At 42.6% G+C, this 22,617-nt stretch overlaps 1 protein-coding gene and 1 non-coding gene across 8 annotated transcripts in view; both read left to right on the forward strand.

Annotated features, from left to right (window-relative positions):
• Nucleotides 1-1,624: 1,624 nt before the first annotated feature.
• NUP214 (nucleoporin 214) overlaps nt 1,625-22,617 on the forward strand; it is a 101,689-nt gene continuing 80,696 nt past the window's right edge. For 4 of the 7 annotated variants that reach the window (XM_032257624.1, XM_032257625.1, XM_032257627.1 and 1 more), the window contains exons 1-11: nt 1,626-1,822; nt 3,625-3,820; nt 4,435-4,586; nt 5,692-5,890; nt 7,240-7,310; nt 9,299-9,362; nt 9,830-9,933; nt 12,007-12,113; nt 13,265-13,331; nt 17,157-17,283; nt 18,425-18,586. In XM_032257624.1, the coding sequence (XP_032113515.1) occupies nt 1,655-1,822; nt 3,625-3,820; nt 4,435-4,586; nt 5,692-5,890; nt 7,240-7,310; nt 9,299-9,362; nt 9,830-9,933; nt 12,007-12,113; nt 13,265-13,331; nt 17,157-17,283; nt 18,425-18,586 (1,417 nt within the window). In that variant the 5' untranslated portion in view covers nt 1,626-1,654. Of the gene's footprint in view, nt 1,823-3,624; nt 3,821-4,434; nt 4,587-5,691; nt 5,891-7,239; nt 7,311-9,298; nt 9,363-9,829; nt 9,934-12,006; nt 12,114-13,264; nt 13,332-17,156; nt 17,284-18,424; nt 18,587-22,617 lie in introns of those variants that run through there. The other 3 variants (XM_032257626.1, XM_032257629.1, XM_032257630.1) reach the window with 3 other exon arrangements.
• Nucleotides 3,023-3,126, forward strand: LOC116536049. Its single transcript, XR_004262452.1, has one exon. It is a non-coding gene; the product is annotated as a U6 spliceosomal RNA (small nuclear RNA).

Genomic DNA, 22,617 nt, shown 5'->3' on the forward strand with positions numbered 1-22,617 from the left:
TCTTGACTGATGTATTTTGGGATGGTTCTGGGCTCAGCATATTGTGAGCTAGCTAATATAGTAAGAGCTGAAATGAGCATGTCCCGTGCATTTGGTCTGAGACAGCTGAAGTTTGTTTACTCCTCACCACCTCCCCCAAGAGACAGGTTCTATTACGTCGTCCTTGTTTCACAACTGAACAGCAGGCTTGGATAAGCAATGTGCTGAAAGAAACAGTAAATGCCACAATCTGCCTCCCCCAGTCCCCGCCCCAGAGCCAATCCATGGGGTCCAAGTTAAGAACCTCTGTCCTAGAGCACTTATAATTCACTACAGAAATTTATTCTACAAAGGGCTGTAATATCATCAGTCAGCCTTAGCCAGACAATCTCAGTACTAATGCTACCACCACCACCTTCTGACTGAGGGCCACTGGAGAATTTTCTCAACTTCTCTTACCTCATCAACTATTATTATTATGCATTTATGTACTTTTTTCTGAGACAGAGTCTCACTGTCGCCCAGGCTGGAGTGCAGTGGCGCAATCTCGGCTCACTACAACCTCCACCTCTCGGGTTCAAGCAATTCTGCCTCAGCCTCCTGTGTGGTCCACAGGTCTCTGCCACCACACCCAGCTAGTTTTTGTATTTTTAGCAGAGATGGGTTTCACCATGTTAGCCAGGTTGGTCTCAAGCTCCTGACCTCAGGTGGTCCACCTGCCTCCTAAAGTGCTTTGATTACAGGGGTGAGCCACCGCGCCCAGCCTATTTTTATTTATTTTTTGAGACAGGGTCTGGCTCTGTCACCCAGGCTGGAGTGCAGTGGCACAATCATGGCTCACTGCAGCCTCGACCTCCTGGGCTCAAGCAATCCTCCCACTTCAGCTTCCTAAGTAGCTGAGCCTACATGTCCAAGCCATCCCTCTGGCTAATTTTTTTTTTTTTTTTTAAGGGATGGGGTCTCGCCATGTTGCCCAGGCTGGTCTCAAATTCCTGGGCTCAAGCAATCCTGTCTGCCAAGTGCTGGGATTATGGGCATGAGCCAGCGGTGCCTGGCCTACCTCATCAATTCAATAAATAATAACCCCTAGGACGTCTTCAAGATTACGTGAGATCCCAGATCTGAAGGTTTTTGCAAAGGACTTGGCACAAACTCCTGCGACCGGAAGTGCGTATGGCTCTTGCTCTGGAGATGATTACCTTGATAGGAGCAAAGAAAGTTGCTCTTTGGTGCCCGTTAATCTCCCCTCCCAGCCTTCCACCTTCCACATTTTAAAAGTCGCCTGTGGCGACCCCTCGACCCAGTTTTTCTTAATCTCCCTCCCTCCCCTTGCATAGCCCAAAGCCTCTCTCAAAAGCAGCCCCTGAAAACATCTGTCAAGTTCCTAACTTCTCTGAATCGGAAGACTAATGGCCAATCTACATCTAAGGGGAAGTGTAAGGTTTCAGAGGAACAAGGGGCATATGTCGCTTAGGCGTCGACCGCTCATGAGGCGACACTGACACTACGCGAACCCGCGCTGGCCGCGAAGGCAGGAGCACCAGGACGATCCAGGGCGCAGGCGCGAGGGCTCCACGAGCTGGCCAATGAGGAGCGGCAGCCGGGAGAGCGCGCGTCTTCTACCGATTCCGCGACCTCCCCTGACGACGCTTAACGTCATCAAAGCGCGCCGGAAATGTGGGGTCAGCTGCGCGCCGCTGGCGCTGAAGGAAGGAAGTTTGCTGTGGAGCGACCTGGGTTCTGCGGGCTAGGCCGTGGGAGGCAGCGTCGGCTGCTTCGACACACTGAGGGCGACACGATGGGAGACGAGATGGATGCCATGATTCCCGAGCGGGAGATGAAGGTCAGAGACTAGCCGGGGCCTCCCTCCCTTCTTTAGTCCTGGTGTTGCCTTGGAACCCCTCTGCGCGGTTGCCGCAGGCTCTCCCGCCTCCTGCCTGAACTATTTACCGCGTTCGCCGCTCTCGGCAGCGCGTCTGCTGCGATAGCGCCACCGAAGGCAGTTTCCCAGCCCCTTCCTGGCCTCGTGCACGCCTCTTGAGTTACTCTAGCTACTTTCATGTGGCGGTCACAATAGTGGCAATAACTACTGTTTATTGAGCGTTTACTGTGTGCAAGGCACGGTGGTAGTCATCCCAGCAGCCCTACGAAGTAGCCGTTAACGAAGAGGAGTAAGTCGAGGCTCGGAAAGTAATTGACCTAGTCACATTTGACAGAGGGGGCTGAAAGCCAGCATGGTTTAAGACCTTTGCCCTCCCAGTACTTCCGTAAGGTGGTACGGGCTTGCCTAACGTAGAGCCAGGGAAGGTCATCCGTCCTGCAGACCCTTTAGTTGATTGGATGAGGAAGACTGTTTTTGACATCGGGAATCAGCCTGAAGTCAGGAACCTAAAGCGAGGGCCGAGTGGTCCCAATAATGGCGACGTGGGAGTCCCCAGGGATAACTCCAGGATGGTGTGGTTAAGAGTTCTCATACGTATATGTTCTGACAGAGTGAGGGGACAGCAAATGGGCTACATCTGTTTTAAGCAATGAAAGGAGGTAAGTTGCAGGAATATTTTAGTTGCCTGTGTCAACAGTAAATCATTAAAATGCGTTTAGGGGATAGTAACCCATACCATGTTTAGAAAAGTGATTTTTTTTTTTGACAGAGCCTCCCTCTGTCGCCCAGGCTAGAGTGCAGTGGCACGGATCTCAGCTTACTGCAACCTCCGCCTCCCCAGCTCAAACGATTCCCCTGCCTCAGCCTCCTGAGTAGCTGGGATTACAGGTGCCTGCCACCATGCCCGGCTAATTTTTTATATTTTTGGTAGAGACTGGGTTTCACCTTGTTGGCCAGGCTGGTCTCGAACTGCTGACCTCAAATGAATCGCCTGCCTCAGCCTCCCAAAGTGCTGGGATTAGAGGCATGAGCCACCATGCCCTGCCTAGAATAGTAATTCTTTTTTGAGAATCACCACCTGTGGTGAGCCACCTAATGGGATTGTGTCATATTCCTCAGATATGCTGGGGTAGAACCACAGACCTAGAAGATGGCAATCTCGTACTCCCTTTGGCAGCACATATAAAATTGGGATAATGCAGAGAAGACAAGCATGGCTCCTGTACGAGGATGACACACAAATTCATGAAATGCTCCATATCAGAAAAAAATCAGGGCCAGGCATGAGTGCCCATTATACTCCAGCCCGGGCAACAGGGCGAGACTCCATCTCAAAAAAGAAAAAAAAAGACGACCACGGGTGGTGGTTCACGGCTGTAATCCCAGCACTTTGGGAGGCCGAGGGGGGCAGATCAGGAGGTCAGGAGATCAAGACCATTCTGGCTATACAGTGAACCCTGTCTCTACTAAAAATACAAAAAAATAGTCGGGCGTGGTGGCTCATGCCTGTAGTCCCAGGTACTTGTAAGGCTGAGGCGGGAGAATCACTTCAACCTGGGAGGTGGAGGTTGCAGTGAGCCAAGATCGCCACTATACTGCAGCCTGGGCAACAGAGTGAGACTCTGTTTCATAAAAAGAAAGACAGCTGAGACAGTCCTTGGTTTTAGTAATGCATATTTTTGTTGTACTGAAATTGAGTCTACTGAATATACCATGTTTTAATTTATTCATTGAATTGATTTTGTTTTGATTCTTTACAATAGGATTTTCAGTTTAGAGCGCTAAAGAAGGTGAGAATCTTTGACTCCCCTGAGGAATTGCCTAAGGAACGCTCGAGTCTCCTAGCTGTGTCTAACAAATATGGTCTGGTCTTTGCTGGTGGAGCCAGTGGCTTGCAGATTTTTCCTACTAAAAATCTTCTTATTCAAAATAAACCTGGAGATGATCCCAGTAAAATAGGTAAGTTTCCTGGTTTATGTTGCAAAGTAGAGAGAGGAGTATGGTGGCATGATAATATGTTTCCTTCCCAAGAAGTCACTCTAATGTTAAAATGAATACTACTGTCAGTTTTAAGTTGACTCCCAAGAAGATTAACGGAAACCTTTCTTAGTTTTCCCTTTGGTCCTTTGTATTTCTCTTTCCATGAGTTGTTCCTCTCAGCTCAAGGGGGAAGAATTTACCATTATGCCATGCTTTTATTTTTGCTCAATTGAACTTGGGCTCTGGCTCTCTGGGTAAAGGGTTTTGTTGGAGTGGGTTTTCAGTTGGCACAACAGGACGATCCAAGCTATTGGGAACGTGTACTATTTAGAGCATTGTTGCAAAACTATTTTCAACAAGGGCAGTAGCCACAGTTAGTTTCCGCAGATTGTATGAGGAAGAATTCCTGGGATACTTAATGGATTGTTATATATCTTTAAGAAAGTTAAGATTTTATCTGTATAACTAGGTGTCAGGAGTGTATGTGTGTTTATGCAGATGCAAATATTTTTTCACATTGACCTGGATAGAGGTTGTGGCTTTATGCTTAGAACATACTGGTTTTTTTGCTTTGTATTTTTTTGTTTTCATAGTTGATAAAGTCCAAGGCTTGCTAGTTCCTATGAAATTCCCAATCCATCACCTGGCCTTGAGCTGTGATAACCTCACACTCTCTGTGTGCATGATGTCCGGTGAATATGGTTCCATTATTGCTTTTTTTGATGTTCGCACATTCTCCAATGAGGTAAGCTGCTGTTATACTGTGATATCAACATGAGAACCCTAAGCAGATTTCCTTGTGTTGAATTATAACTTGGAAGCTTCATAGATTAACCCTTGAAGTCTTTCTCTAGATTAAAATATGGGATTAAAAAAAAAAACAAACCTCTTAATTATAGAATCATAGATTTTTGAGACAGAAGGGACTTTAAGAAATTCTTTCATAACAGTATCTGCCCCGAGGTGTTATCAGGAGGCTTATGTCACTTGCCCAAATTCATAATAGATAATGTCAAAAATTCCTACACTTTGGGTCTTTGGCCTCATAATGCAATGTTCTTCCATTCCAAGCAGTTTAAGAATGATAATAGTAATAGCCTGTCAGACTCTGTACTAAGTGCTTCATATGCCTTGTCCCTTGTTCATGCCTACCACCGCCTTATGTAGTAGGTACTATTATCTTCATTTTATAGATGTAGAAACAGGCTCAGAGTTTAAGTGACTGTCCAAGGTCCCAACACTGTTAAGCAGAGCCAAGATTTTAATCTCATGTCTGCAGTTTATTGGCTATTTTGCATTTGTGCATTCCCCTACCGAGAGTCTCCCCGAGCATGTTAGAATAATTGATTGCTGGCTGAGTGCGGTGGCTGATGCCTGTAATCCCAGCACTTTGGGGGGCTAAGGCAGGCAGATCATAAGGTCAGGAGATCAAGATCATCCTGGCTAACACAGTGAAACTCTGTGTCTACTAAAAAAGAAAAGAAAAGAAACATTAGCCAGGTGTGGTGGTGGGCGCCTGTAATCCCAGCTACTAGGGGAGGCTGAGGCAGGAGAATCGCTTGAACTCGGGAAGTAGAGGTTGCATTGAGCCAGGATTGCGCCACTGCACTCCAGCCTGGGCGACAGATGGAGACCCTGTCTCAAAAGAAAGAATAATTGATTGCCATTTTCTAAGTTGTGTTGAAATTATCTATAGCAAATAGATATATAAAGCTAAATCTTTTTTTATGATTATGGAGAAAAACTAATTTGAGATAACTTGTATATTCGGTAATTTCCATCGAATATTAAATGTCTCTGCATTTACTAATTTGTTAACTTATTCCACTTTTGCATATATGTTTTAAAAGGCTAAACAGCAGAAACGCCCATTTGCCTATCATAAGCTTTTGAAAGATGCAGGAGGCATGGTGATTGATATGAAGTGGAACCCCACTGTCCCCTCCATGGTGGCAGTTTGTCTGGCTGATGGTAGTATTGCTGTCCTGCAAGTCACAGAAACAGTGAAAGTGTGTGCAACTCTTCCTTCCACGGTAGCAGTAACCTCTGGTGAGTAACAAAGGCTCTCACACTGTAACATACAATAATGGCAGTCTACTTAAGAATTGATTTCTAGAAGTAAAAGTGGATAGCTTTTTGTAGTGTGTGTGTGTGGTTTTGTTTTTATTTTTTTTAACATGACAGGAGGTTAAGAGTGGAGGGTTTTTTGTGGAACTTTGAAAAAATAACAATTAAAAAAAAGAAAACAAAAGAGTGGAGGATTTTTTGTTTTTTTTGGAGACAGTCTCTGTCACCCAGGCTGGAGTGCAGTGGCATGATCTTGGCTCACTGCAACCTTTACCTCCTGGGTTCAAGCAATTCTTGTGTCTTGGCTACCAAATAGCTGGGATTATAGGCCTGTGCCACCATACCCAGCTAATTTTTGTATTTTTTGTGGAAACAGGGTTTTACCTTGTTAGCCAGGCTGGTCTCAAACTCCTGACCTCAAGTGATTTCCCCTCCTCCGCCTCCCATTACAGGTGTGAGTTGCTGCACCCAGTTGAGAGTATTCTTTATCCCCATACTTAATGTCCTTGAAGCCAAACAGCATACATAATTTAACCCAAATATACTTGGGTCCTGGAGAAATCTTTTGGTATAGCTGGTGTAAAACTGTTTTTGAGAATAATTGTTTCTGGATCTATAATGGTGATACTCCGAAAGTCACTTGTACCTTCGTGGGGAGAGGCATTTGGAATATCAAATAGGAGCAGGAGAATGATTTATTTATTTATTTATTTATTTATTTATTTTTTTGAGACAGAGTCTGACTCTGTCACCCAGGCTGAAGTACAGTGGCATGATCTTGGCTCACTGCAGCCTCCACCTCGCAGATCTGAGTGATTCTTTTGCCTCAGCCTCCAGTTTAGCTGGCATTACAGGTGCATGCCACCTTGCTCAGCTAATTTTTGTATTTTTTAGTAAAGACATGGTTTCTCCATGTTGGCCAGGCTGGTCTTGAACTTCTGACCTCAAGTGATCATCTGCCTTGATCTCCCAAAGTGTTGGGATTACAGGCGTGAACCACCATGCCCAGCCAATGATTTCTTGATATTTGGAAACCTTCTGTGTTCTCCTTGTCTTAACTAAAGACTACAGAGTTTTCTGTATTTTGCAGTTTTCTGGGCAATAATTTATTGAAAAAGCATTTTTAGCTTTCATTTCAATAGCCCAGTGATAAATCATCTGGCTTATATCCTTAAAATAATTTTACTTTTTTCCATTTTGTCGGGTGGGGATATCCTACAATCTTCCATGGACTGACGGAGGAATGAGAAGTGTTAATTAGCTGTGTGTGATAGATCTCATTGGTTTGCTCCATTTTCTTGTTTTTATTTGGTAACATTGTCTTTGCTCAGTGTGCTGGAGCCCCAAAGGAAAGCAGCTGGCAGTGGGAAAACAGAATGGAACTGTGGTCCAGTATCTTCCTGTAAGTTCTTACCTTGAACTTTAGAATTTTTCTTAAGTCACCCACTTTTTTGGGGGTGGTTTGGGAGTATTGTTCTTGTTTTTCCTATTAAAAAGTAATGCTCATTGTAACAAATCCATCAGTGAATGAAGAGTGGAACTCTTCCCTTCTCTCCCATAGTCCCCCCTCCAGAGGCACCCAGTATGTTGTATTGACTAGGTACAATGGATGTTATATAATTTTCTGGATGTTATACAAACAATCTGTGTGTAGTTGCATTTTTTGTTTTGTTTTTTATGTAAAACGTGATCATACACTATGTACTCTTCTCCACTTCATATTTTCAGTCCATTCCATAAAAACAGAGCTTAAAGGAAAAGAATTAGTGAAAAAGCTATGACAATAATGTGAAATCACTCTGGGTTAAAGCACAGTATTTGTCTTTTAATTGAATCCATCTTAAAGATTCCGTTTCTCTTAACTGTGGGCACCAAAGAAAATGGATATTTGTGTTGTTGCATGGGCACTCTGTCATCCTCCCTGTGATTTTCTTGAGATAATATTTGCAAATATCTTTCAGTATCAATTGAGTTGCAAGGAACCCACATACGTCTATTGAGCCTGGACACGAAGGAGGGATTCACAGGTGGTGCCAAGGCCTTTGTTGTGCCTTCTTCCCGAGACTGTTCTCTGCAGGGGAGGGGTGCAGAGTAGTGAATGTAGGTCGTGTAGGTTTGAGGTTGGATCACGAGGTCAAGAGATCGAGACCATCCTGGTCAATATGGTGAAACCCCGTCTCTACTAAAAATACAAAAAATTACCTGGGCATGGTGGCACGTGCCTGTAATCCCAGCTACTCAGGAGGCTGAGGCAGGAGAATTGCCTGAACCCAGGAGGCGGAGGTTGCGGTGAGCTGAGATCGTGCCATTGCACTCCAGCCTGGGTAACAAGAGCGAAAACCTGTTTCAAAAAAAAAAAAAAAAAAGGTTATGTTTCTTATTTTTATTACCAAAAGTTATATGAAATTTGGTACATAATCTTTTAAGGCATTAACCTGTAAAAATATAATGCAGTTTATTTAATGTTCTTGCTTTGTTGTTTGCCTTAAAATTTTTTTCTTTTTCTTTCTTTCTTTTTTTTTTTTAGAGATGATCTTGCTCTGTTGCCCAGGCTGAGGTGCATTGGTGTGATAACATAATGACTCACTGCAGCCTCAGCCTTCCAGGGCTCAGGTGATCCTTCCGCCTCAGCCTCCTGGGTAGCTGGGAATACAGGTGCTTGCCACCATGCCCAGCTAATTTTTGTGTTTTTTGTAGAGTCAGGGTTTTGCCATATTGCCCAGGCTGGTCTGAATCCTGGACTCAAGCAGTGTGCCTATCTTGACCTGGGATTACAGATGTGAGCCACCTCACCCAGCCATATTCCAGTATTGATCATTGTCTGCATCAGTGCTAGTGGTGTTGCTGCTGCAAATGGTATTGCATTGGCTACTTTCATTACCTATATCTGAACATGTTCATATGTTTTTTTTTCTTTTTTTTTTTGAGACAGAGTTTTGTTCTTGTCATCCAGGCTGGAGTGCAGTGGTGCAATCTCGACTCATTACAGCCTCCACCTCCTGGATTCAAGCAGTTCTCCTGCCTCAGTCTCCCGAGTTGCTGGGATTACAGGCACTTGCCACCATGCCAAGCTAATTTTTGTGTTTTTTGTAGAGATGGGGTTTTGCCATGTTGGCTAGACCAGTCTCAAATTTCTGTCCTCAGGTGATCCACCCAGCTCAGTCTCCCAAAGTGCTGGAATTACAGGTGTGAGCTACCACACCAGGTCATGTTTCATGTATTTCTGTAGGATGATGTCCTAGAGGTAGACAACACTGTTCTGTTTCTTCAGTCTCTCCTGGCCAAGGAGATGGAACAGGTGGCATCTAGGGAACAGATGGTTTTGACAGTTTCATTGGTTTAGGGATTGTTTTATTTGATACTTTATTATCCTCTCCAAATCTCTTTCAGACTTTGCAGGAAAAAAAAGTCATTCCTTGTCCTCCATTTTATGAGTCAGATCATCCTGTCAGAGGTAACAACTGCTTTTCTTATTGGGCTGACCTCTAATGATGTGTAACGTGTATTACAGAAATTCATAATCATGTGATGTACCTGCTCAGTGAGGTGTTGGTGCTTGCTTCCTGAATAATGTCACCATTTCAAACAGCTAATTAAGTCAGTGTAAATTATGGCCCTCTGGTGACATCTGTGTTTCATGGTAAATGACATGAAATGGATCCTGACTTTTTGTTACAATTCTTCATAATTTGCCCTGATTATAATCAAGCAGAAAAATTACCGTTTGGGCTTCTTGGGCCTTTGTACCTGTGAATTATATTAATCAATGAAATCTGGGCCTTTGTTAAAACTATAGTATTTTGATTTTTTTATTCATCATATATGTTATAGTATACAGTGGCTATTTCAAACATAAGTTGCTTTTGACTGTATCTGGTTGCTGTGATTTTTATGACCTACTGATTAGGGTGTGTCTTTTAGTTCTGGATGTGCTGTGGATTGGTACATATGTCTTCACAATAGTGTATGCTGCTGCAGATGGGACCCTGGAAACATCTCCAGATGTGGTGATGGCTCTACTACCGGTATGCATGTGAAAGAAACATCATTGTTTGAGAATTAGAGAGGTCTTCTAATAAAGCTGGAGGCTTTGATTTCAAGATGGGTGTGTGTGTGTGTGTGTGTGTGTGTGTGTGTGTGTGTTTGTTTGTTTTGAGACAGGATCTCACTCTGTTGCCCAGGCTGGAGTGCAGTGACACAATCTCGCCTCACTGAAGCCTGGACCCCCTAGACTCAAGTGATCATCCCACCTCTCAACTTTCTGAGTAGCTGGTACTACAGGTTCACACCACTATGGCCAGCTAATTTTTGTAGTATTATTATTTTTTTTTTTTTGTAGAGATGGGGTTTTTCCATGTTGCCCAGGCTGGTCTTGAACTCCTGAGCTCAAGTGATCCACCCACCTAGGCCTCCCAAAGTGCTGGGATTACAGGTGTGCATCACTGCACCTAACCTGATTTCAGGTTCTTTTACTTACTGGCAGTGATTATGCAACTTCAGGTATAAGGTTTCTGTGCTGCACTGTGGGCCTGCAGTCCAAAATTGGGGTGTCCACTTACAGTGTGTTCTACTGTTTTGTTATAAGGTTAAAAAAAAATAGGTAAATGATTTTGCTTAAGCTATAAACTCTGAGTCTTGGTTAACTTGATAAAGAAATTTTAGAAAGCAAGGCAATATCTTGATTTTTAAAATTATTTCATTTGCTCTCAGATATTTAATGCCAACAGTGTGCTAGGCGCTGCTTTAAAGTTGACTGTATAGCAGTGATCAAGGTTATGGCCTTGCTTTTATGGTCTTACATTTCTTTGTCGTTGTTAATTTTTATTTATTTTTTAGAGACAGAGCTCGCTCTGTTGCCCAGGCTGGAGTGTAATGGTGTGATCACAGCTCACTACAGCCTCAAATTCTTGGGCTTAAGCCATCCTCCTCCCTCAGCCTCCTGAGTAACTGGAACCACAGGCATGCACCATCACACCCAGCTATTTTTAAATTTTTCGTGGAGATGGGGTTTTGCTTTGTTGCCCAGCCTGGTCTTGAACTCCTGGCTTCAAGCACTTCTCCTGCCTCGACCTCTCAAAGTGCTGGGATTACAGGTCTGAGCCACCACACCTGGCTGGTCTTACATTCTAATGTGATAGTTAATACTATGTGAGAACAAGGACTGATCAGGGTGATGGACACAATAAAGCGGTGTTAGGATAGATGATGACTGGTATGTGTTTAAGATTGGGTGGTCAGAGGAGGCCAATTTGGTATTTGAAAAGGATGTCTTGTTTTTAATTCTTTTGGGTTTTAAGGTTGAATTTTAAAAATACATTTACCTAGATGCGTTATTTTAAGTTATAATTAGAGTGTTTTTTTATTCTGGGTGATAATATTAACACTAGTATTTATTAACTGCTACTTATGTTTTATGTGCTGGGCTTGAAGTTTTATATATATCATTTCATTTCACACTTAAAAATAGCCTCTGAAGTAGGCTTAGTAGGTCTAGTATACACATGAGAACAGTAAGTATCAGGAAGGTTGAAAAATCTCCTTGTCTCATGGGCAGAAAGTAGAGGAACAGAGTTTTTGTTGTTGTTGTTGTTGTTGTTGTTTTTGAGACGGAGTTTCGCTGCTGTTGCCCAGACTGGAGTGCAATGGCGCAATCTCGGCTCACCACAACCTCCGCCTCCTGGGTTCAAGCAATTCTTCTGCCTCAGCCTCCCGAGTAGCTGGGACTACAGGCACGCACCATCATGCCCAGCTAATTTTTTTTGTGCTTTTAGTAGAGACAAGGTTTCACCTTGTTGACCAGGATGGTCTCGATCTCTTGACCTTGTGATCCACCCGCCTCGGCCTCCCAAAGTGCTGGGATTATAGGTGTGAGCCACCGCGCCCGGCCGGAACAGAGTTTTTAAATGCAGTTTGGTTGAGGCCAATGTTTGTACTCCTTGTTCTAAATGCTGCCTTTATACCACGTCCTCATATCTATACTTAGACTTTGAGTGAATATTCTTATAAAACTTTAAATGATTTGTCATTTGAGATTCTTGTACTATAGGATCTGAGAAAAATTGCACATGAGAATTTTTTTCTTGGTTTACTCATTGTAGAAAAAAGAAGAAAAGCACCCAGAAATATTTGTGAACTTTATGGAGCCCTGCTATGGCAGCTGCACAGAGAGACAGCATCATTACTACCTCAGTTATGTTGAGGAATGGTGAGTAGAGTCTGGATGGGGCATTCCTGCTCTCACTGGATGATAACCCCTGAGTCACCTTGTCCCATGTTGAAATATTTTCTTATTGATTGATTGATTGGCAGGTCTCACTCCGTTACCCAGGTTAAAGGTTTTTTTTTGTTTTTTTTTCTTTTTTTTTTTTAAAGAGATGGGATCTTGCTGTATTGCTCAGGCTGGCCTCCCAAAGTGCCGAGATTACAGATGTGAGCTACTGTACCAAGCCTGAAATGTTTTCTATTAGAGAGGAAAATAGAAGCCGAGATGCCTTGAGCATATTTTCAGCTGATTTTTGATAATGTCTTTCTGACTACTATTTCTATTTCCCCAATCTTTAGTTATTTATATTAAATACTTACTTATCTAAAAAATCTAATTTTCTCAATAACCCCTAATGATGACCTATGAAAATATTGATACTCAAGACTCAAGGAATATATTAAAAGTTTCCTTCAGGCTGGGTGTGGTGGCTCACGCCTGTAATCCCAGCACTTGGGGAGGCTGAGACAGGTGGATCACTAGGTCAGGAGGTCAAGACCATCCTGGCTAACGTGATAATACCCCATCTCTACTAAAAACACAAAAAATTCGGTGGTGACTACAGGCGTGGTGGCATGTGCCTGTAGTCCCAGCTACTCGGGAGGCTGAGGCAGGAGAATTACTTGAACCTGGGAGGCGGAGGTTGCAGTGAGCTGAGATCATACCACTGCACTCCATTCTGGTGACAGAGAGAGAGACTCTGTCTCAAAAAAAAAAAAAAAAAAAAAAGTTTCCTTCTGAGAGCAGAGTTGCTCTTTAGAATGGAGATTACCCAAAGCAAAGCTTCCATCCCTCTAGCTGTGTTATTCTGCCTTTGGGTGGCGTATTGATTGTGCACTCTGACTTGATTCTGTTGTGTCTTTCCCTTGTCTTCATGTTGGTAGGCAGCGAGCCAATTCTGCAGGGCTTTCTCACAGAAACTAAAAAGTTCCACTTTACATCTAAAATCTTCCCACCTCTGTTCAACCAGATAGAAACCTTTACCCTCTCCTTGACATGTGGAGGCAGCCCTCACACGTGTTACCTGCAGACCCAAGTCAGCTTAGAACTGTTGCTATATTTGAATGTAATAGTCTCTGGTTTTATTCTTTAAGGGATTTAGTGCTGGCAGCATCTGCAGCTTCAACAGAAGTTAGTATCCTTGCTCGACAAAGTGATCAGGTAAATCTCTTTTTTGTCATTTTTTGTGATTTTTTTTTTTTTTAATTATTGTTTTAAGAGAGAGTCTTGCTCTGTTGTCCAGGCTGGAGTGGAGTGCTGCAGTTTCCACTTACTACAATCTATGCCTTCTGGGTTCAAGCGATTCTCGTGCCTCAGCCTCCCAAGTAGCTGGGACTACAGGTGCATACTACCACGCCTGGCTAAGTTTTATATTTTAAGTAATGACTGGGTTTTGCCATGTTGGCCAGGCTGGTCACGAACTCCTGATGGTACTTTTCCAAAAATGATTTGGAGGGGATTAACTATGTGGTCAAGGTATACATGATCTCACATCTGTTTAACAAGTTTCTATATGAGAGCAAAGCTTCAGTGATAGGATGCCTTGGCCAAATGGCTTGGCAATTGCATGGAGAAACACGGGTATCAGCCTTAGCAGTTCCTTCTCTTCTGTTCTTTTAGGATCCATCCCCAGTCTGTGGAAACATGCTGTGGAGTTAACCTCCAACTGGAGTATGCCGATGTGTGGGAGGCTTTTTCTGCCTTGTCTTGTTTTATCATCTTTGTTTTCTTCCTGTTGCTTGAACCTACTCTTTCTATACAATTTAACAATAATCCATTCTCAATTATGAAAGAAAAACATGCAGATGACACTAAATTGTGATTCACCAGAAATACTTTCTGTTTGACTTTGAAAAACTGTCAGAAAGAGAAAAGCACCTTTGCTTATAAGTACCTTCTTTCATGTTGTGTTTCTTGCACAGACATGGTGGGCCCATGTAGTGGTGGTGTGCTGTTCACTATGCAAAATGACCAACTACAGAGAGGGCACAAGTAAAGAAGGGGAAGCTTATTTTAAAACTGCTTTGAGCTTAAAAATCTTTAGTGCATCCTTGTTGTAAATAGGAAACAAGTGCTTCTCCTCCCCACCCAGATACTTTGTGCTCCACCCATACGTAGATACTTTGTGCTTCTTCAGCCATTAGTATTTATCTTTACTCTCCGGGTGGCCAGGAGGCCCATTAGGAGAGGCATGGCTTCCAGTGTCTAGGGGTAGCCACTTTGGATGAGGCCAGAATTCAGCCCTCTGATTTACTGCTCTAAAATTATCTTAGATTGACTTCAGTAATAATGTCTTACTAGCACAAGTATTTCGTATGTTCACACATTAAAAATATAGTTTCATTTTTACTTTTTATCAAAATAATTTATGTTCATGTTTTTAGAAAATAAATAGAAGGCCGGGCGCGGTGGCTCAAGCCTGTAATCCCAGCACTGTGGGAGGCTGGGGCGGGTGGATCACGAGGTCAAGAGATCGAGACCATCCTGGTCAACATGGTGAAACCCCATCTCTACTAAAAATACAAAAAATTAGCTGGGCATGGTGGCGCGTGCCTGTAATCCCAGCGACTCAGGAGGCTGGGGCAGGATAATTGCCTGAACCCGGGAGGCGGAGGTTGCGGTGAGCCGAGATCGCGCCATTGCACTCCAGCCTGGGTAACAAGAGCGAAACTCCGTCTCCAAAAAAAAAATAATAATAATAAATAAATAAATAAATAAATAGAAGAAGGGCTTATAAATGAAAAGAATCACCCAGTCCTACCTGTTTGCTTTCTAGAGGGGACCGTTTTTAATTTGTAAACATTTTCTTATGATGCTCTCACCTTATCCCTAAAGAAAAATCTGCTTTATAACTAATAATTGGTTATTAGTTTTAGACCTTACTGGCTGGCAAATGATGATCTAGCTCATATGGCCCCCAGTTCCCTCCTTCCTCTCAGATTTATAACATTGTTTTAATTTCTTCTCTTGGTGAACCTTTGTAACTTTGAGTAGTGTTTTTTACCCTCATTTCTGGTGGTATCTTTTTTGAGCTGGAATCTTGCTCTGTCACCCAGACTGAAGTGCAGTGGTGCCATCTTGGCTCACTGCAACCTCTGCCTCCCTGGTTCAAGTGATTCTCATGCCTCAGCTTCCTGAGTAGCTGGGACTACAGGTGTGTACTACCACACCTGGCTAATTTTTGTACTTAGTAGAGATGGGATTTTGTCATGTTGGCCAGGCTCGTCTTGAACCCCTGACTTCAAGTAATCTATCTGCCTTGGCCTCCCAAAGTGCTGGCATTACAGGTGTGAGCCACGGTGCCCAGCCTGGTGGTATCTCTTGATCTTCCACTTTGTAAGAGGAATGTCTTAGCACTCCTACCCTTTCCCTTAGCACCGTTCTTGCTGTTATCTGTGTCTTCTCTTTTGTAAAATTGCATTCTGTTCTACAATGATTATTAAGTTATCTAGTCTGTAGTTTTTTTTTTTTTTTTTTTTTTTTGAGACGGAGTCTCACTCTATTACCAGTTGGAATGCACTGGTGTGATCTTGGCTCACTGCAATCTCCGCCTCCCAGGTTCAACCAATTCTCTTGCCTCAGCCTGCTGAGTAGCTGGGATTACAGACGCGAACCACCACTCCCAGATAATTTTTTTGTGTTTTTAGTAGAGACAGGGTTTCACCATGTTGGCCAGGCTGGTCTTGAATGTCTAACCTCGTGATCCGCCCTCCTCGGCCTCCCAAAGTGCTGGAATTACAGGTGTGAGCCACCGCGCCCAGCCTATAGATTGTTTTTAAAAGCTGAGATTGTTTTGTTTAGTGTGAATGTGTCTGTTACCTTCTCCATAGCTAAGTCACGTTGTGTCATTTCATTCCCTTTCCTGAACAACTTTTTTTCTTTTTTCCTTCCTTCCTTCCCTCTCTCACTCCCATACTCCCTTCCATCCCTCCCTCCCTCTCTATTTTCTTCCTTTCTTCCTTTCCTTCCTTCCTTCCTTCCTTCTTTCTTTGCTGGAGTGCAGTGGTGTGATCTCGGCTCACTGCAAACTCCACTTCCTTGGGTTCAAGGAAGTGCATTGAACACCTGCCTCAGCTTCCCAAGTAGCTGGGACCACAGGTGTGCACCACCATGCCTGGCTAATTTTATATTTTTAGTAGAGACAGGGTTTCACTGTGTTGGCCAGGCTGGTTTCAAGCTCCTGACCTCAGGTGACCTGCCTGCCTCAGCCTCCGAAAGTGCTGGGATTATAGGCATGAGCCACTGCATCTGGCCTGTTTTTCTTTTTTGTTACTCATTAAGCACTATTCCCCTGTGATTCATAACTGCCCAGTCTAGTCAACACTGAAAGTTAGGCAAAATGTTAGTGATTTTTAAAAACCAAGAGTCATTTGTTGGAAGGAACAGAGCCTATCCAAGCAAACTTATGCAAAAAGGGAGTTTACTAGAAAGACTTAGTAGTTTCGCAAGGAAGTTAGGGACAAGAAAGCTGAACAGTCTGAGGAACTGGTACCAAGAACTGAGAAGAGAAGAACTAAGGTTACCTCTGTCTCTATAGACAAGTGAGCACAGGACATCTGAGCACAGGCCAGCCTTACATGCTTCTCTGTGAAAAACTCCAGAGATCAGCTGGAATTCCTGATCCCAATCCAAAATGTCTAGGAGCAGATATTGACTGGCTTAGTGCAGCTGTTGGATTTGCCCCTCATGTTCAGCTATCTACCTAGTTGTCATGGAAGCTACCTCAGAAAGTGTTTGTGATAGTGATTATTCATAAGGCAGAGGCTTGGTACACCAGGAACTGACAGAGAGGGGTTGATTTGGAAAATTAACTTCTCATTTGCTGGGGTACTTCTGGCTTTTAGACCGTCTTCCCAGATTTCAGAGCCTCCTACTCAACACATAAATCTAAACCAAGTGAGACATCTCTGTTCTCTCCATTTGAACAATGCTGGGAGGAACCAATGCAACGCTCTAACCAATGTGGCATTTTCTTTCTTTTTTTAGATTAATTGGGAATCTTGGCTACTGGAGGATTCTAGTCGAGCCGAATTGCCCGTGACGGATAAGAGCGATGACTCCTTGCCCATGGGTGTTGCCATAGACTATACGAACCAAGTGGAAGTCACAATCAGTAAGTGCGACCTGGCACTTAGTGCAGAAATAGTCTTCTTTCCAATTAGGGTTAATATTGAAACACATGTTAATGTTAATGTACATGTTAATGACAGAGTCTACTCTGCTGGGCACTTACAGCTTCTGGCAGCACATTTCTACCTGAAGAGTGATATAGGCTGCATTGTGACAACATTGAACTGATTTGAATGGATATTCATTGATGAGACCAAGGCTAGACACTGTGTGTACGTGTGAGTGCATGTTTGCACACCTGCACGTGCCTGGGTATACTTTAGGATCTGGCTGAAATACAGAACATCAGGATTTTATGGCTTGGTTTCTTTGTCCAGTTCATTTCCCTGGTGACCTCCCAAAGAAGCAAAACCCGAATCTGGCACTGCACACCAGTACTTAGTTTGAAGGTAAGGATTAGAAAAGAGAGACCTCAGGCCCATGGTTTTCAAATAAGTCCTGGATATGTGTTTTGAATAGATCTTCCCTGCAGTAGCTTGGCCATGCTGTAGTCATTGAAATGTAAAAGTGCAACAAAAGAAACAGTCTTTGCTGTCTGGTATTTAAGTTTAGAGAGGTGCGTCTGTCAGGCACTATTAAGTTGCTTGTTCTTTCCCTGGTTAGGCAGGAGTATTTGTTCTGATTAGCTCATTTCCTCTGATTCTCTTGAAGTCTTAATTGACAAAATAGATGCTTTTTATTCAGCTGTGAATGAGAATAAAGTAGTTTGACTCATCTTTCTGTGTCCAGCTGTCCATTCCAAAGAGTCTAGTCTGTCATTTTTCTACTAACCCAAATAACTTCCTAGATACTCTTGTCTTGGTGAGGGAAATGCCGAGCCTACCTCCTGAACACTGAGACGCTCATAAAAACCAAGGGGCCTTTGGGAAAGTTGGAGCTACTGCAGGACCGATGGAACTTCTAGGCAGGGCCCAGCAGAATGGTGGCAATCTGATAGCGGCAGGAGCTGTCTTTAAATAGCTGGTGCACGAAAGGCTGTTCAGATCTAAATCAGAACAAACTAACCTGAACTGCGATTCAGATGAGTTTCTTAAGCCTTCTTATTGAGGGCAGTTTTTGCCTTCTGGGCTCAGGCTCTTAAATTGACTTGGTTCTTTTACTTCTTTTGTTTTCTTTTTTAACAGATGATGAAAAGACTCTTCCCCCTGCTCCAGTTCTCATGTTACTTTCAACAGATGGTGTGCTCTGTCCATTTTATATGATTAATCAAAATCCTGGGGTTAAGTCTCTCATCAAAATACCAGAGCGACTCTCACTAGAAGGAGAGCGACAACCTAAGTCACCAGGTATGTGCCTCTGCCTGTTTTATCAGCAAAGGAGTACCATGGGCTTGCGCAAGAGTATTTCCAAGAATGAACATGGTGTGAAGACACCTAGTGGTTTTCTTTACCAGGCTGGCCTGTCTTCGGAAGGCATGCACTAATCTTTTTTTTGAACATGTATGCACATATTTGCCTTCCCCTACCTTCAACCTTTATTCTGCAGCCATTACTTTACTTTGGAGATAAAGGAAGGTCAACTAGGTGGTTTGCATCCAGTTGTTTACCAACAGTATTCTAAGACCCTGTGTTGTGTAGTGTGCATCCAAAAGACATTGTGCTTAATCCTGGGGTTGGTTACAGAAATGACTGTATAGTCTTACAGTGAAATGCCATGTAACAATTATATATGTTAGATTTATTGACAGGGAAGGAGTGAGTGGAATACATCACAAAAAACACTATATTCTGTGTGATCCTTTTTGTATGAGAAAAAAACATATACATAGTAAAAAACTTAGAGATGGATTTAAAATCTAAATGGTGTTTATTTCTGTGTGGTGGGAACATGGGGATTTTTGTTGTTTATATTTTATTTTCTTGAGTTTTTTTTCTCCTTTTTGAAAACATTGCTTAAGTAGTAGATGTTTGTTGGAGGAAAATGAAAACATACAAAACCGTAATCACTTAAAGCCCAACAGTCATCAAGCAGTGGCCACAGTCAACGTTTTGGTACCTATCCTCCATGAAAATGAATGCACACATATAAATACTAGTCTGTATTTTAAAAATTGTTTCAGTGACGTTTGTATCACTTGTGAAAAGAAACTTTTTTTTTTTTTTTTTTTTTAAATACAGGGTTTCACCATGTTGGTCAGGCTGGTTTTGAACTCCCAACCTCCGGTGGATCCACCTGCCTTGGCCTCCAAAGGGCTTTGATTACAGGCGTGAGCCACCACGCCCGGCCCCCCCTTTTTGTTTTTTCTTTTTTAAGACAGGGTCTTACTCTGTTGCCTAGGTTGAAGTGCGGTGGCACGATCACAGCTCACTGTAGCCTTAATCTCCCAGGCTCAGGCAATCCCACCTAAGCCTCCCAAGTAGCTTGGACTACAGGCATGCACCACCATATGCAGCTGCTTTTTTAAATGTTTTGTAGAGATGGGGTTTTACTCTGTTGCACAGGCTGGTCTCAAATACCTGGGCTCAAATGATCCTCCTGCCTAGGCTTCCCAAAGTGCTCGGATTATAGGCATGATACACTGCACATGACCAGAAAATATGAAACTTTTAAAAAGGGCATTGTTTCATATATTGGAATTTGACTATATTTCTCTTTTTGAACTTATGAGTATATAACTAATAATTTTGTTTTTCTATTATGACCAGTTTCTTACCTAAGCAAAAATGTATGACCAGTTGGTTTGGATAAGGTTAACAATACTTAGGGGTATATTCTCTCACTGCTTCCCTGTGCAAAGTGAGTTGTATATCACAAATAGAGCCACTCAGGTACTTGGGCCCTAACAACTGGCAGCACTACCCCAAGTAATATACCAGATGGCTTATAGAGTGTTGTATCAGGGTAGTCCATTATTCATAGTGTGTGTACTCTTTGTGTTGGTTTTTTCTTACCTCCACATTCAGCCATGAATGAGGGTACCATGAACTACCTATACCCAGGTGCCTGGTCTGTCTATAAGCAGAGCAGCCTGTGAGATTGGAAGCCTGTGGGATGAGATCTGTTTCTGAGTCTTTGCTACTAGCCCATTTAACACTGGAGCACAACCAGAGGCCAATTTTATTGTTAACTTTTCCTAGAGAAACTTTCCTCTTCCTTCATAGTTGGTCCAGAGGTAATAGTTGTGTTCAGACGAGTAGAAGAAAGCCTGTCCCGTCAGCTAAGTCTACTAAAGCCTACGTCTAGCTAAAGCCTACATCTAGCTAAAGCCTACTTCATGGGTTCAGAAGACTTGAATGGTTCCACCCGTTTCTACACTGCAGATCCAAGGGTGCTGTATTGATCAGTAGTAGTAGCATGATGGTTTTCCCATAATCCGTTCTGTTTTCAGTGGAAAAAATGCTTATGGTTTCTTTAGGGTCTTGTATATATTTTTCATGTCAGTTTACTTAATAGGCATGAAAGTTTAACATCTATGTGTGTCTTTACAGAAGTAGTTGTTGCTGGTTCCATATCTATTGTATAAAGAAGTATTAACAATGGGTTTGCTTGCATTATACTTTAATCAAACTGACAGTTTATTTGGATTTTGGTTTTCAGAAAGTGGTATTTTCATACTTGCATCCTAAGTATTACATTGCTTTAGGTATGGTGTCTTCCACGAAGATAAACTGCCATCTTAGCTAATTTGGAACAACCAAGACCTGTTAATGTAAATAGAAAATATTGACACAAAGTATTCCTTTCTTATTTAGTTGGTTATTTAATTTAAAGATTAATATTTTTACCTCGTGGAAGGTTTGGAAAATAGAAAAATTTACTCATTTTTAAGATGGGGTCTCACTCTGTTGCCCAGGCTGGAGTATGGTGGCAGGATCTTGGCTCACTGCAGCCTCTACCTCCTAAATCCAAGTGATCCTCCCATCTCAGCCTCCCAAGTAGCTCGGACTCTAGGCACAAGCCATCGCACCTGGCTGATTTTTTGTATTTTTTGTAGCAACAGGGTCTCACTTTGTTCCCCAGGCTGGTCTCAAACACCTGGACTCAAAGGGTCCTCCTGCGTTGGCCTCCCAAAGCTCTGGGATTAGAGGCATGAGCCACTGTGCCTAGTCTTTCACTGAATTTTTTTTTTTAACCATTTGGATTCCATTAAATATATTTTTCATTTTTTGGGTTATTTTTGTAAGCTTTATTTTTAGAAGAGGAATTACTGGGTCTGTTTTTCATGGGTTTTGATACAATGCCAAAATGTTTTCTTAAAAAAAAAATACTAGTTACAGGGCCAGCACAGTGGCTCACACCTGTAATCTCAGCACTTTGGGAGGCCAGGGCGGGTGGATCACCTGAGGTTGGGAGTTCAAGACCGGCCTGACCAACATGGTGAAACCTTGTCTCTAACAAAAATACAAAAAATTGGCTGGGCGTGTTGGCAGGCGCATGTAATCCCAGCTACTTGGGAGCTTGAGGTAGGAGAATCCCTTGAACCCGGGAGGCAGGGGTTCCAATGAGCCAAGATCATTGCACTCCATCCTAAGCAACAAGAGCAAAACGCCATCTCAGAAAAAAAAAAAGAAAAATACTAGTTACCTACTAGTGATAAAAAGTTTCAGGTTTGTTTTATCCCTTCAAACATAAGGGGTTATACATGTTTAAATTCTTAAAATTTAGAGGACCATTAAAAATGCACCTTGTTTATATTTCTTTGATTAGAGATTGAATGTATTTACTTTCTCTTTTTTTTCTTTTTCTTGAGACAGAGTCTTCCTCTGTCACCCCGGCTGGAGTGCAGTGGTGTAATCTCTGCTCATTGCAACCTCTGCCTCCCAGACTCAAGCAATTTTCCTGCCACAGCCTCCTCAGTAGCTGGAATTACAGGTGTGCACCAATATGCCTGGCCAATGTTTGTATTTTTAGTAGAGACAGGGATTCACCATATTGGTCAGGCTGGTCTCAATCTCCTGACCTGGTAATCCATCTGCCTCAGCCTCCCAAAGTGCTGAGACTACAGGCGTGAGCCACCATGCCCAGCCGGCGAATGTATTTTCTTTATGTGAATTAGGTTCCCTGTCGATCAGTCCTGAAATTTTAAAATCTCTATTTGTGTGAGCTTTTTAAAAAATAGAAAACATCTTATTTGTCATTTGCTATGGGTCTTTTTAGTTCGTTGCAATTTAGTTATTATACCTGAGTAATTATTTTTTACACAAATCTTAACTTTCTCCCTTTGTGATTTTTTTTTTTTTCCTTTTTGGCTACTTCTGAATTTATCAAGGTGTTAGACTCTGAGACCTAACACTTATCCATATACCTCCTTTTTTTTTTGAGATACATGTATATATGTGCCTTTCTGTGTGTATTTATCTGGAATTACTTCTAGTGA

This window comes from Sapajus apella, unplaced genomic scaffold (genome assembly GCF_009761245.1).
Source record: "Sapajus apella isolate SASKATOON/1434 unplaced genomic scaffold, GSC_monkey_1.0 scaffold97, whole genome shotgun sequence".
NCBI lineage: Eukaryota > Metazoa > Chordata > Mammalia > Primates > Cebidae > Sapajus > Sapajus apella.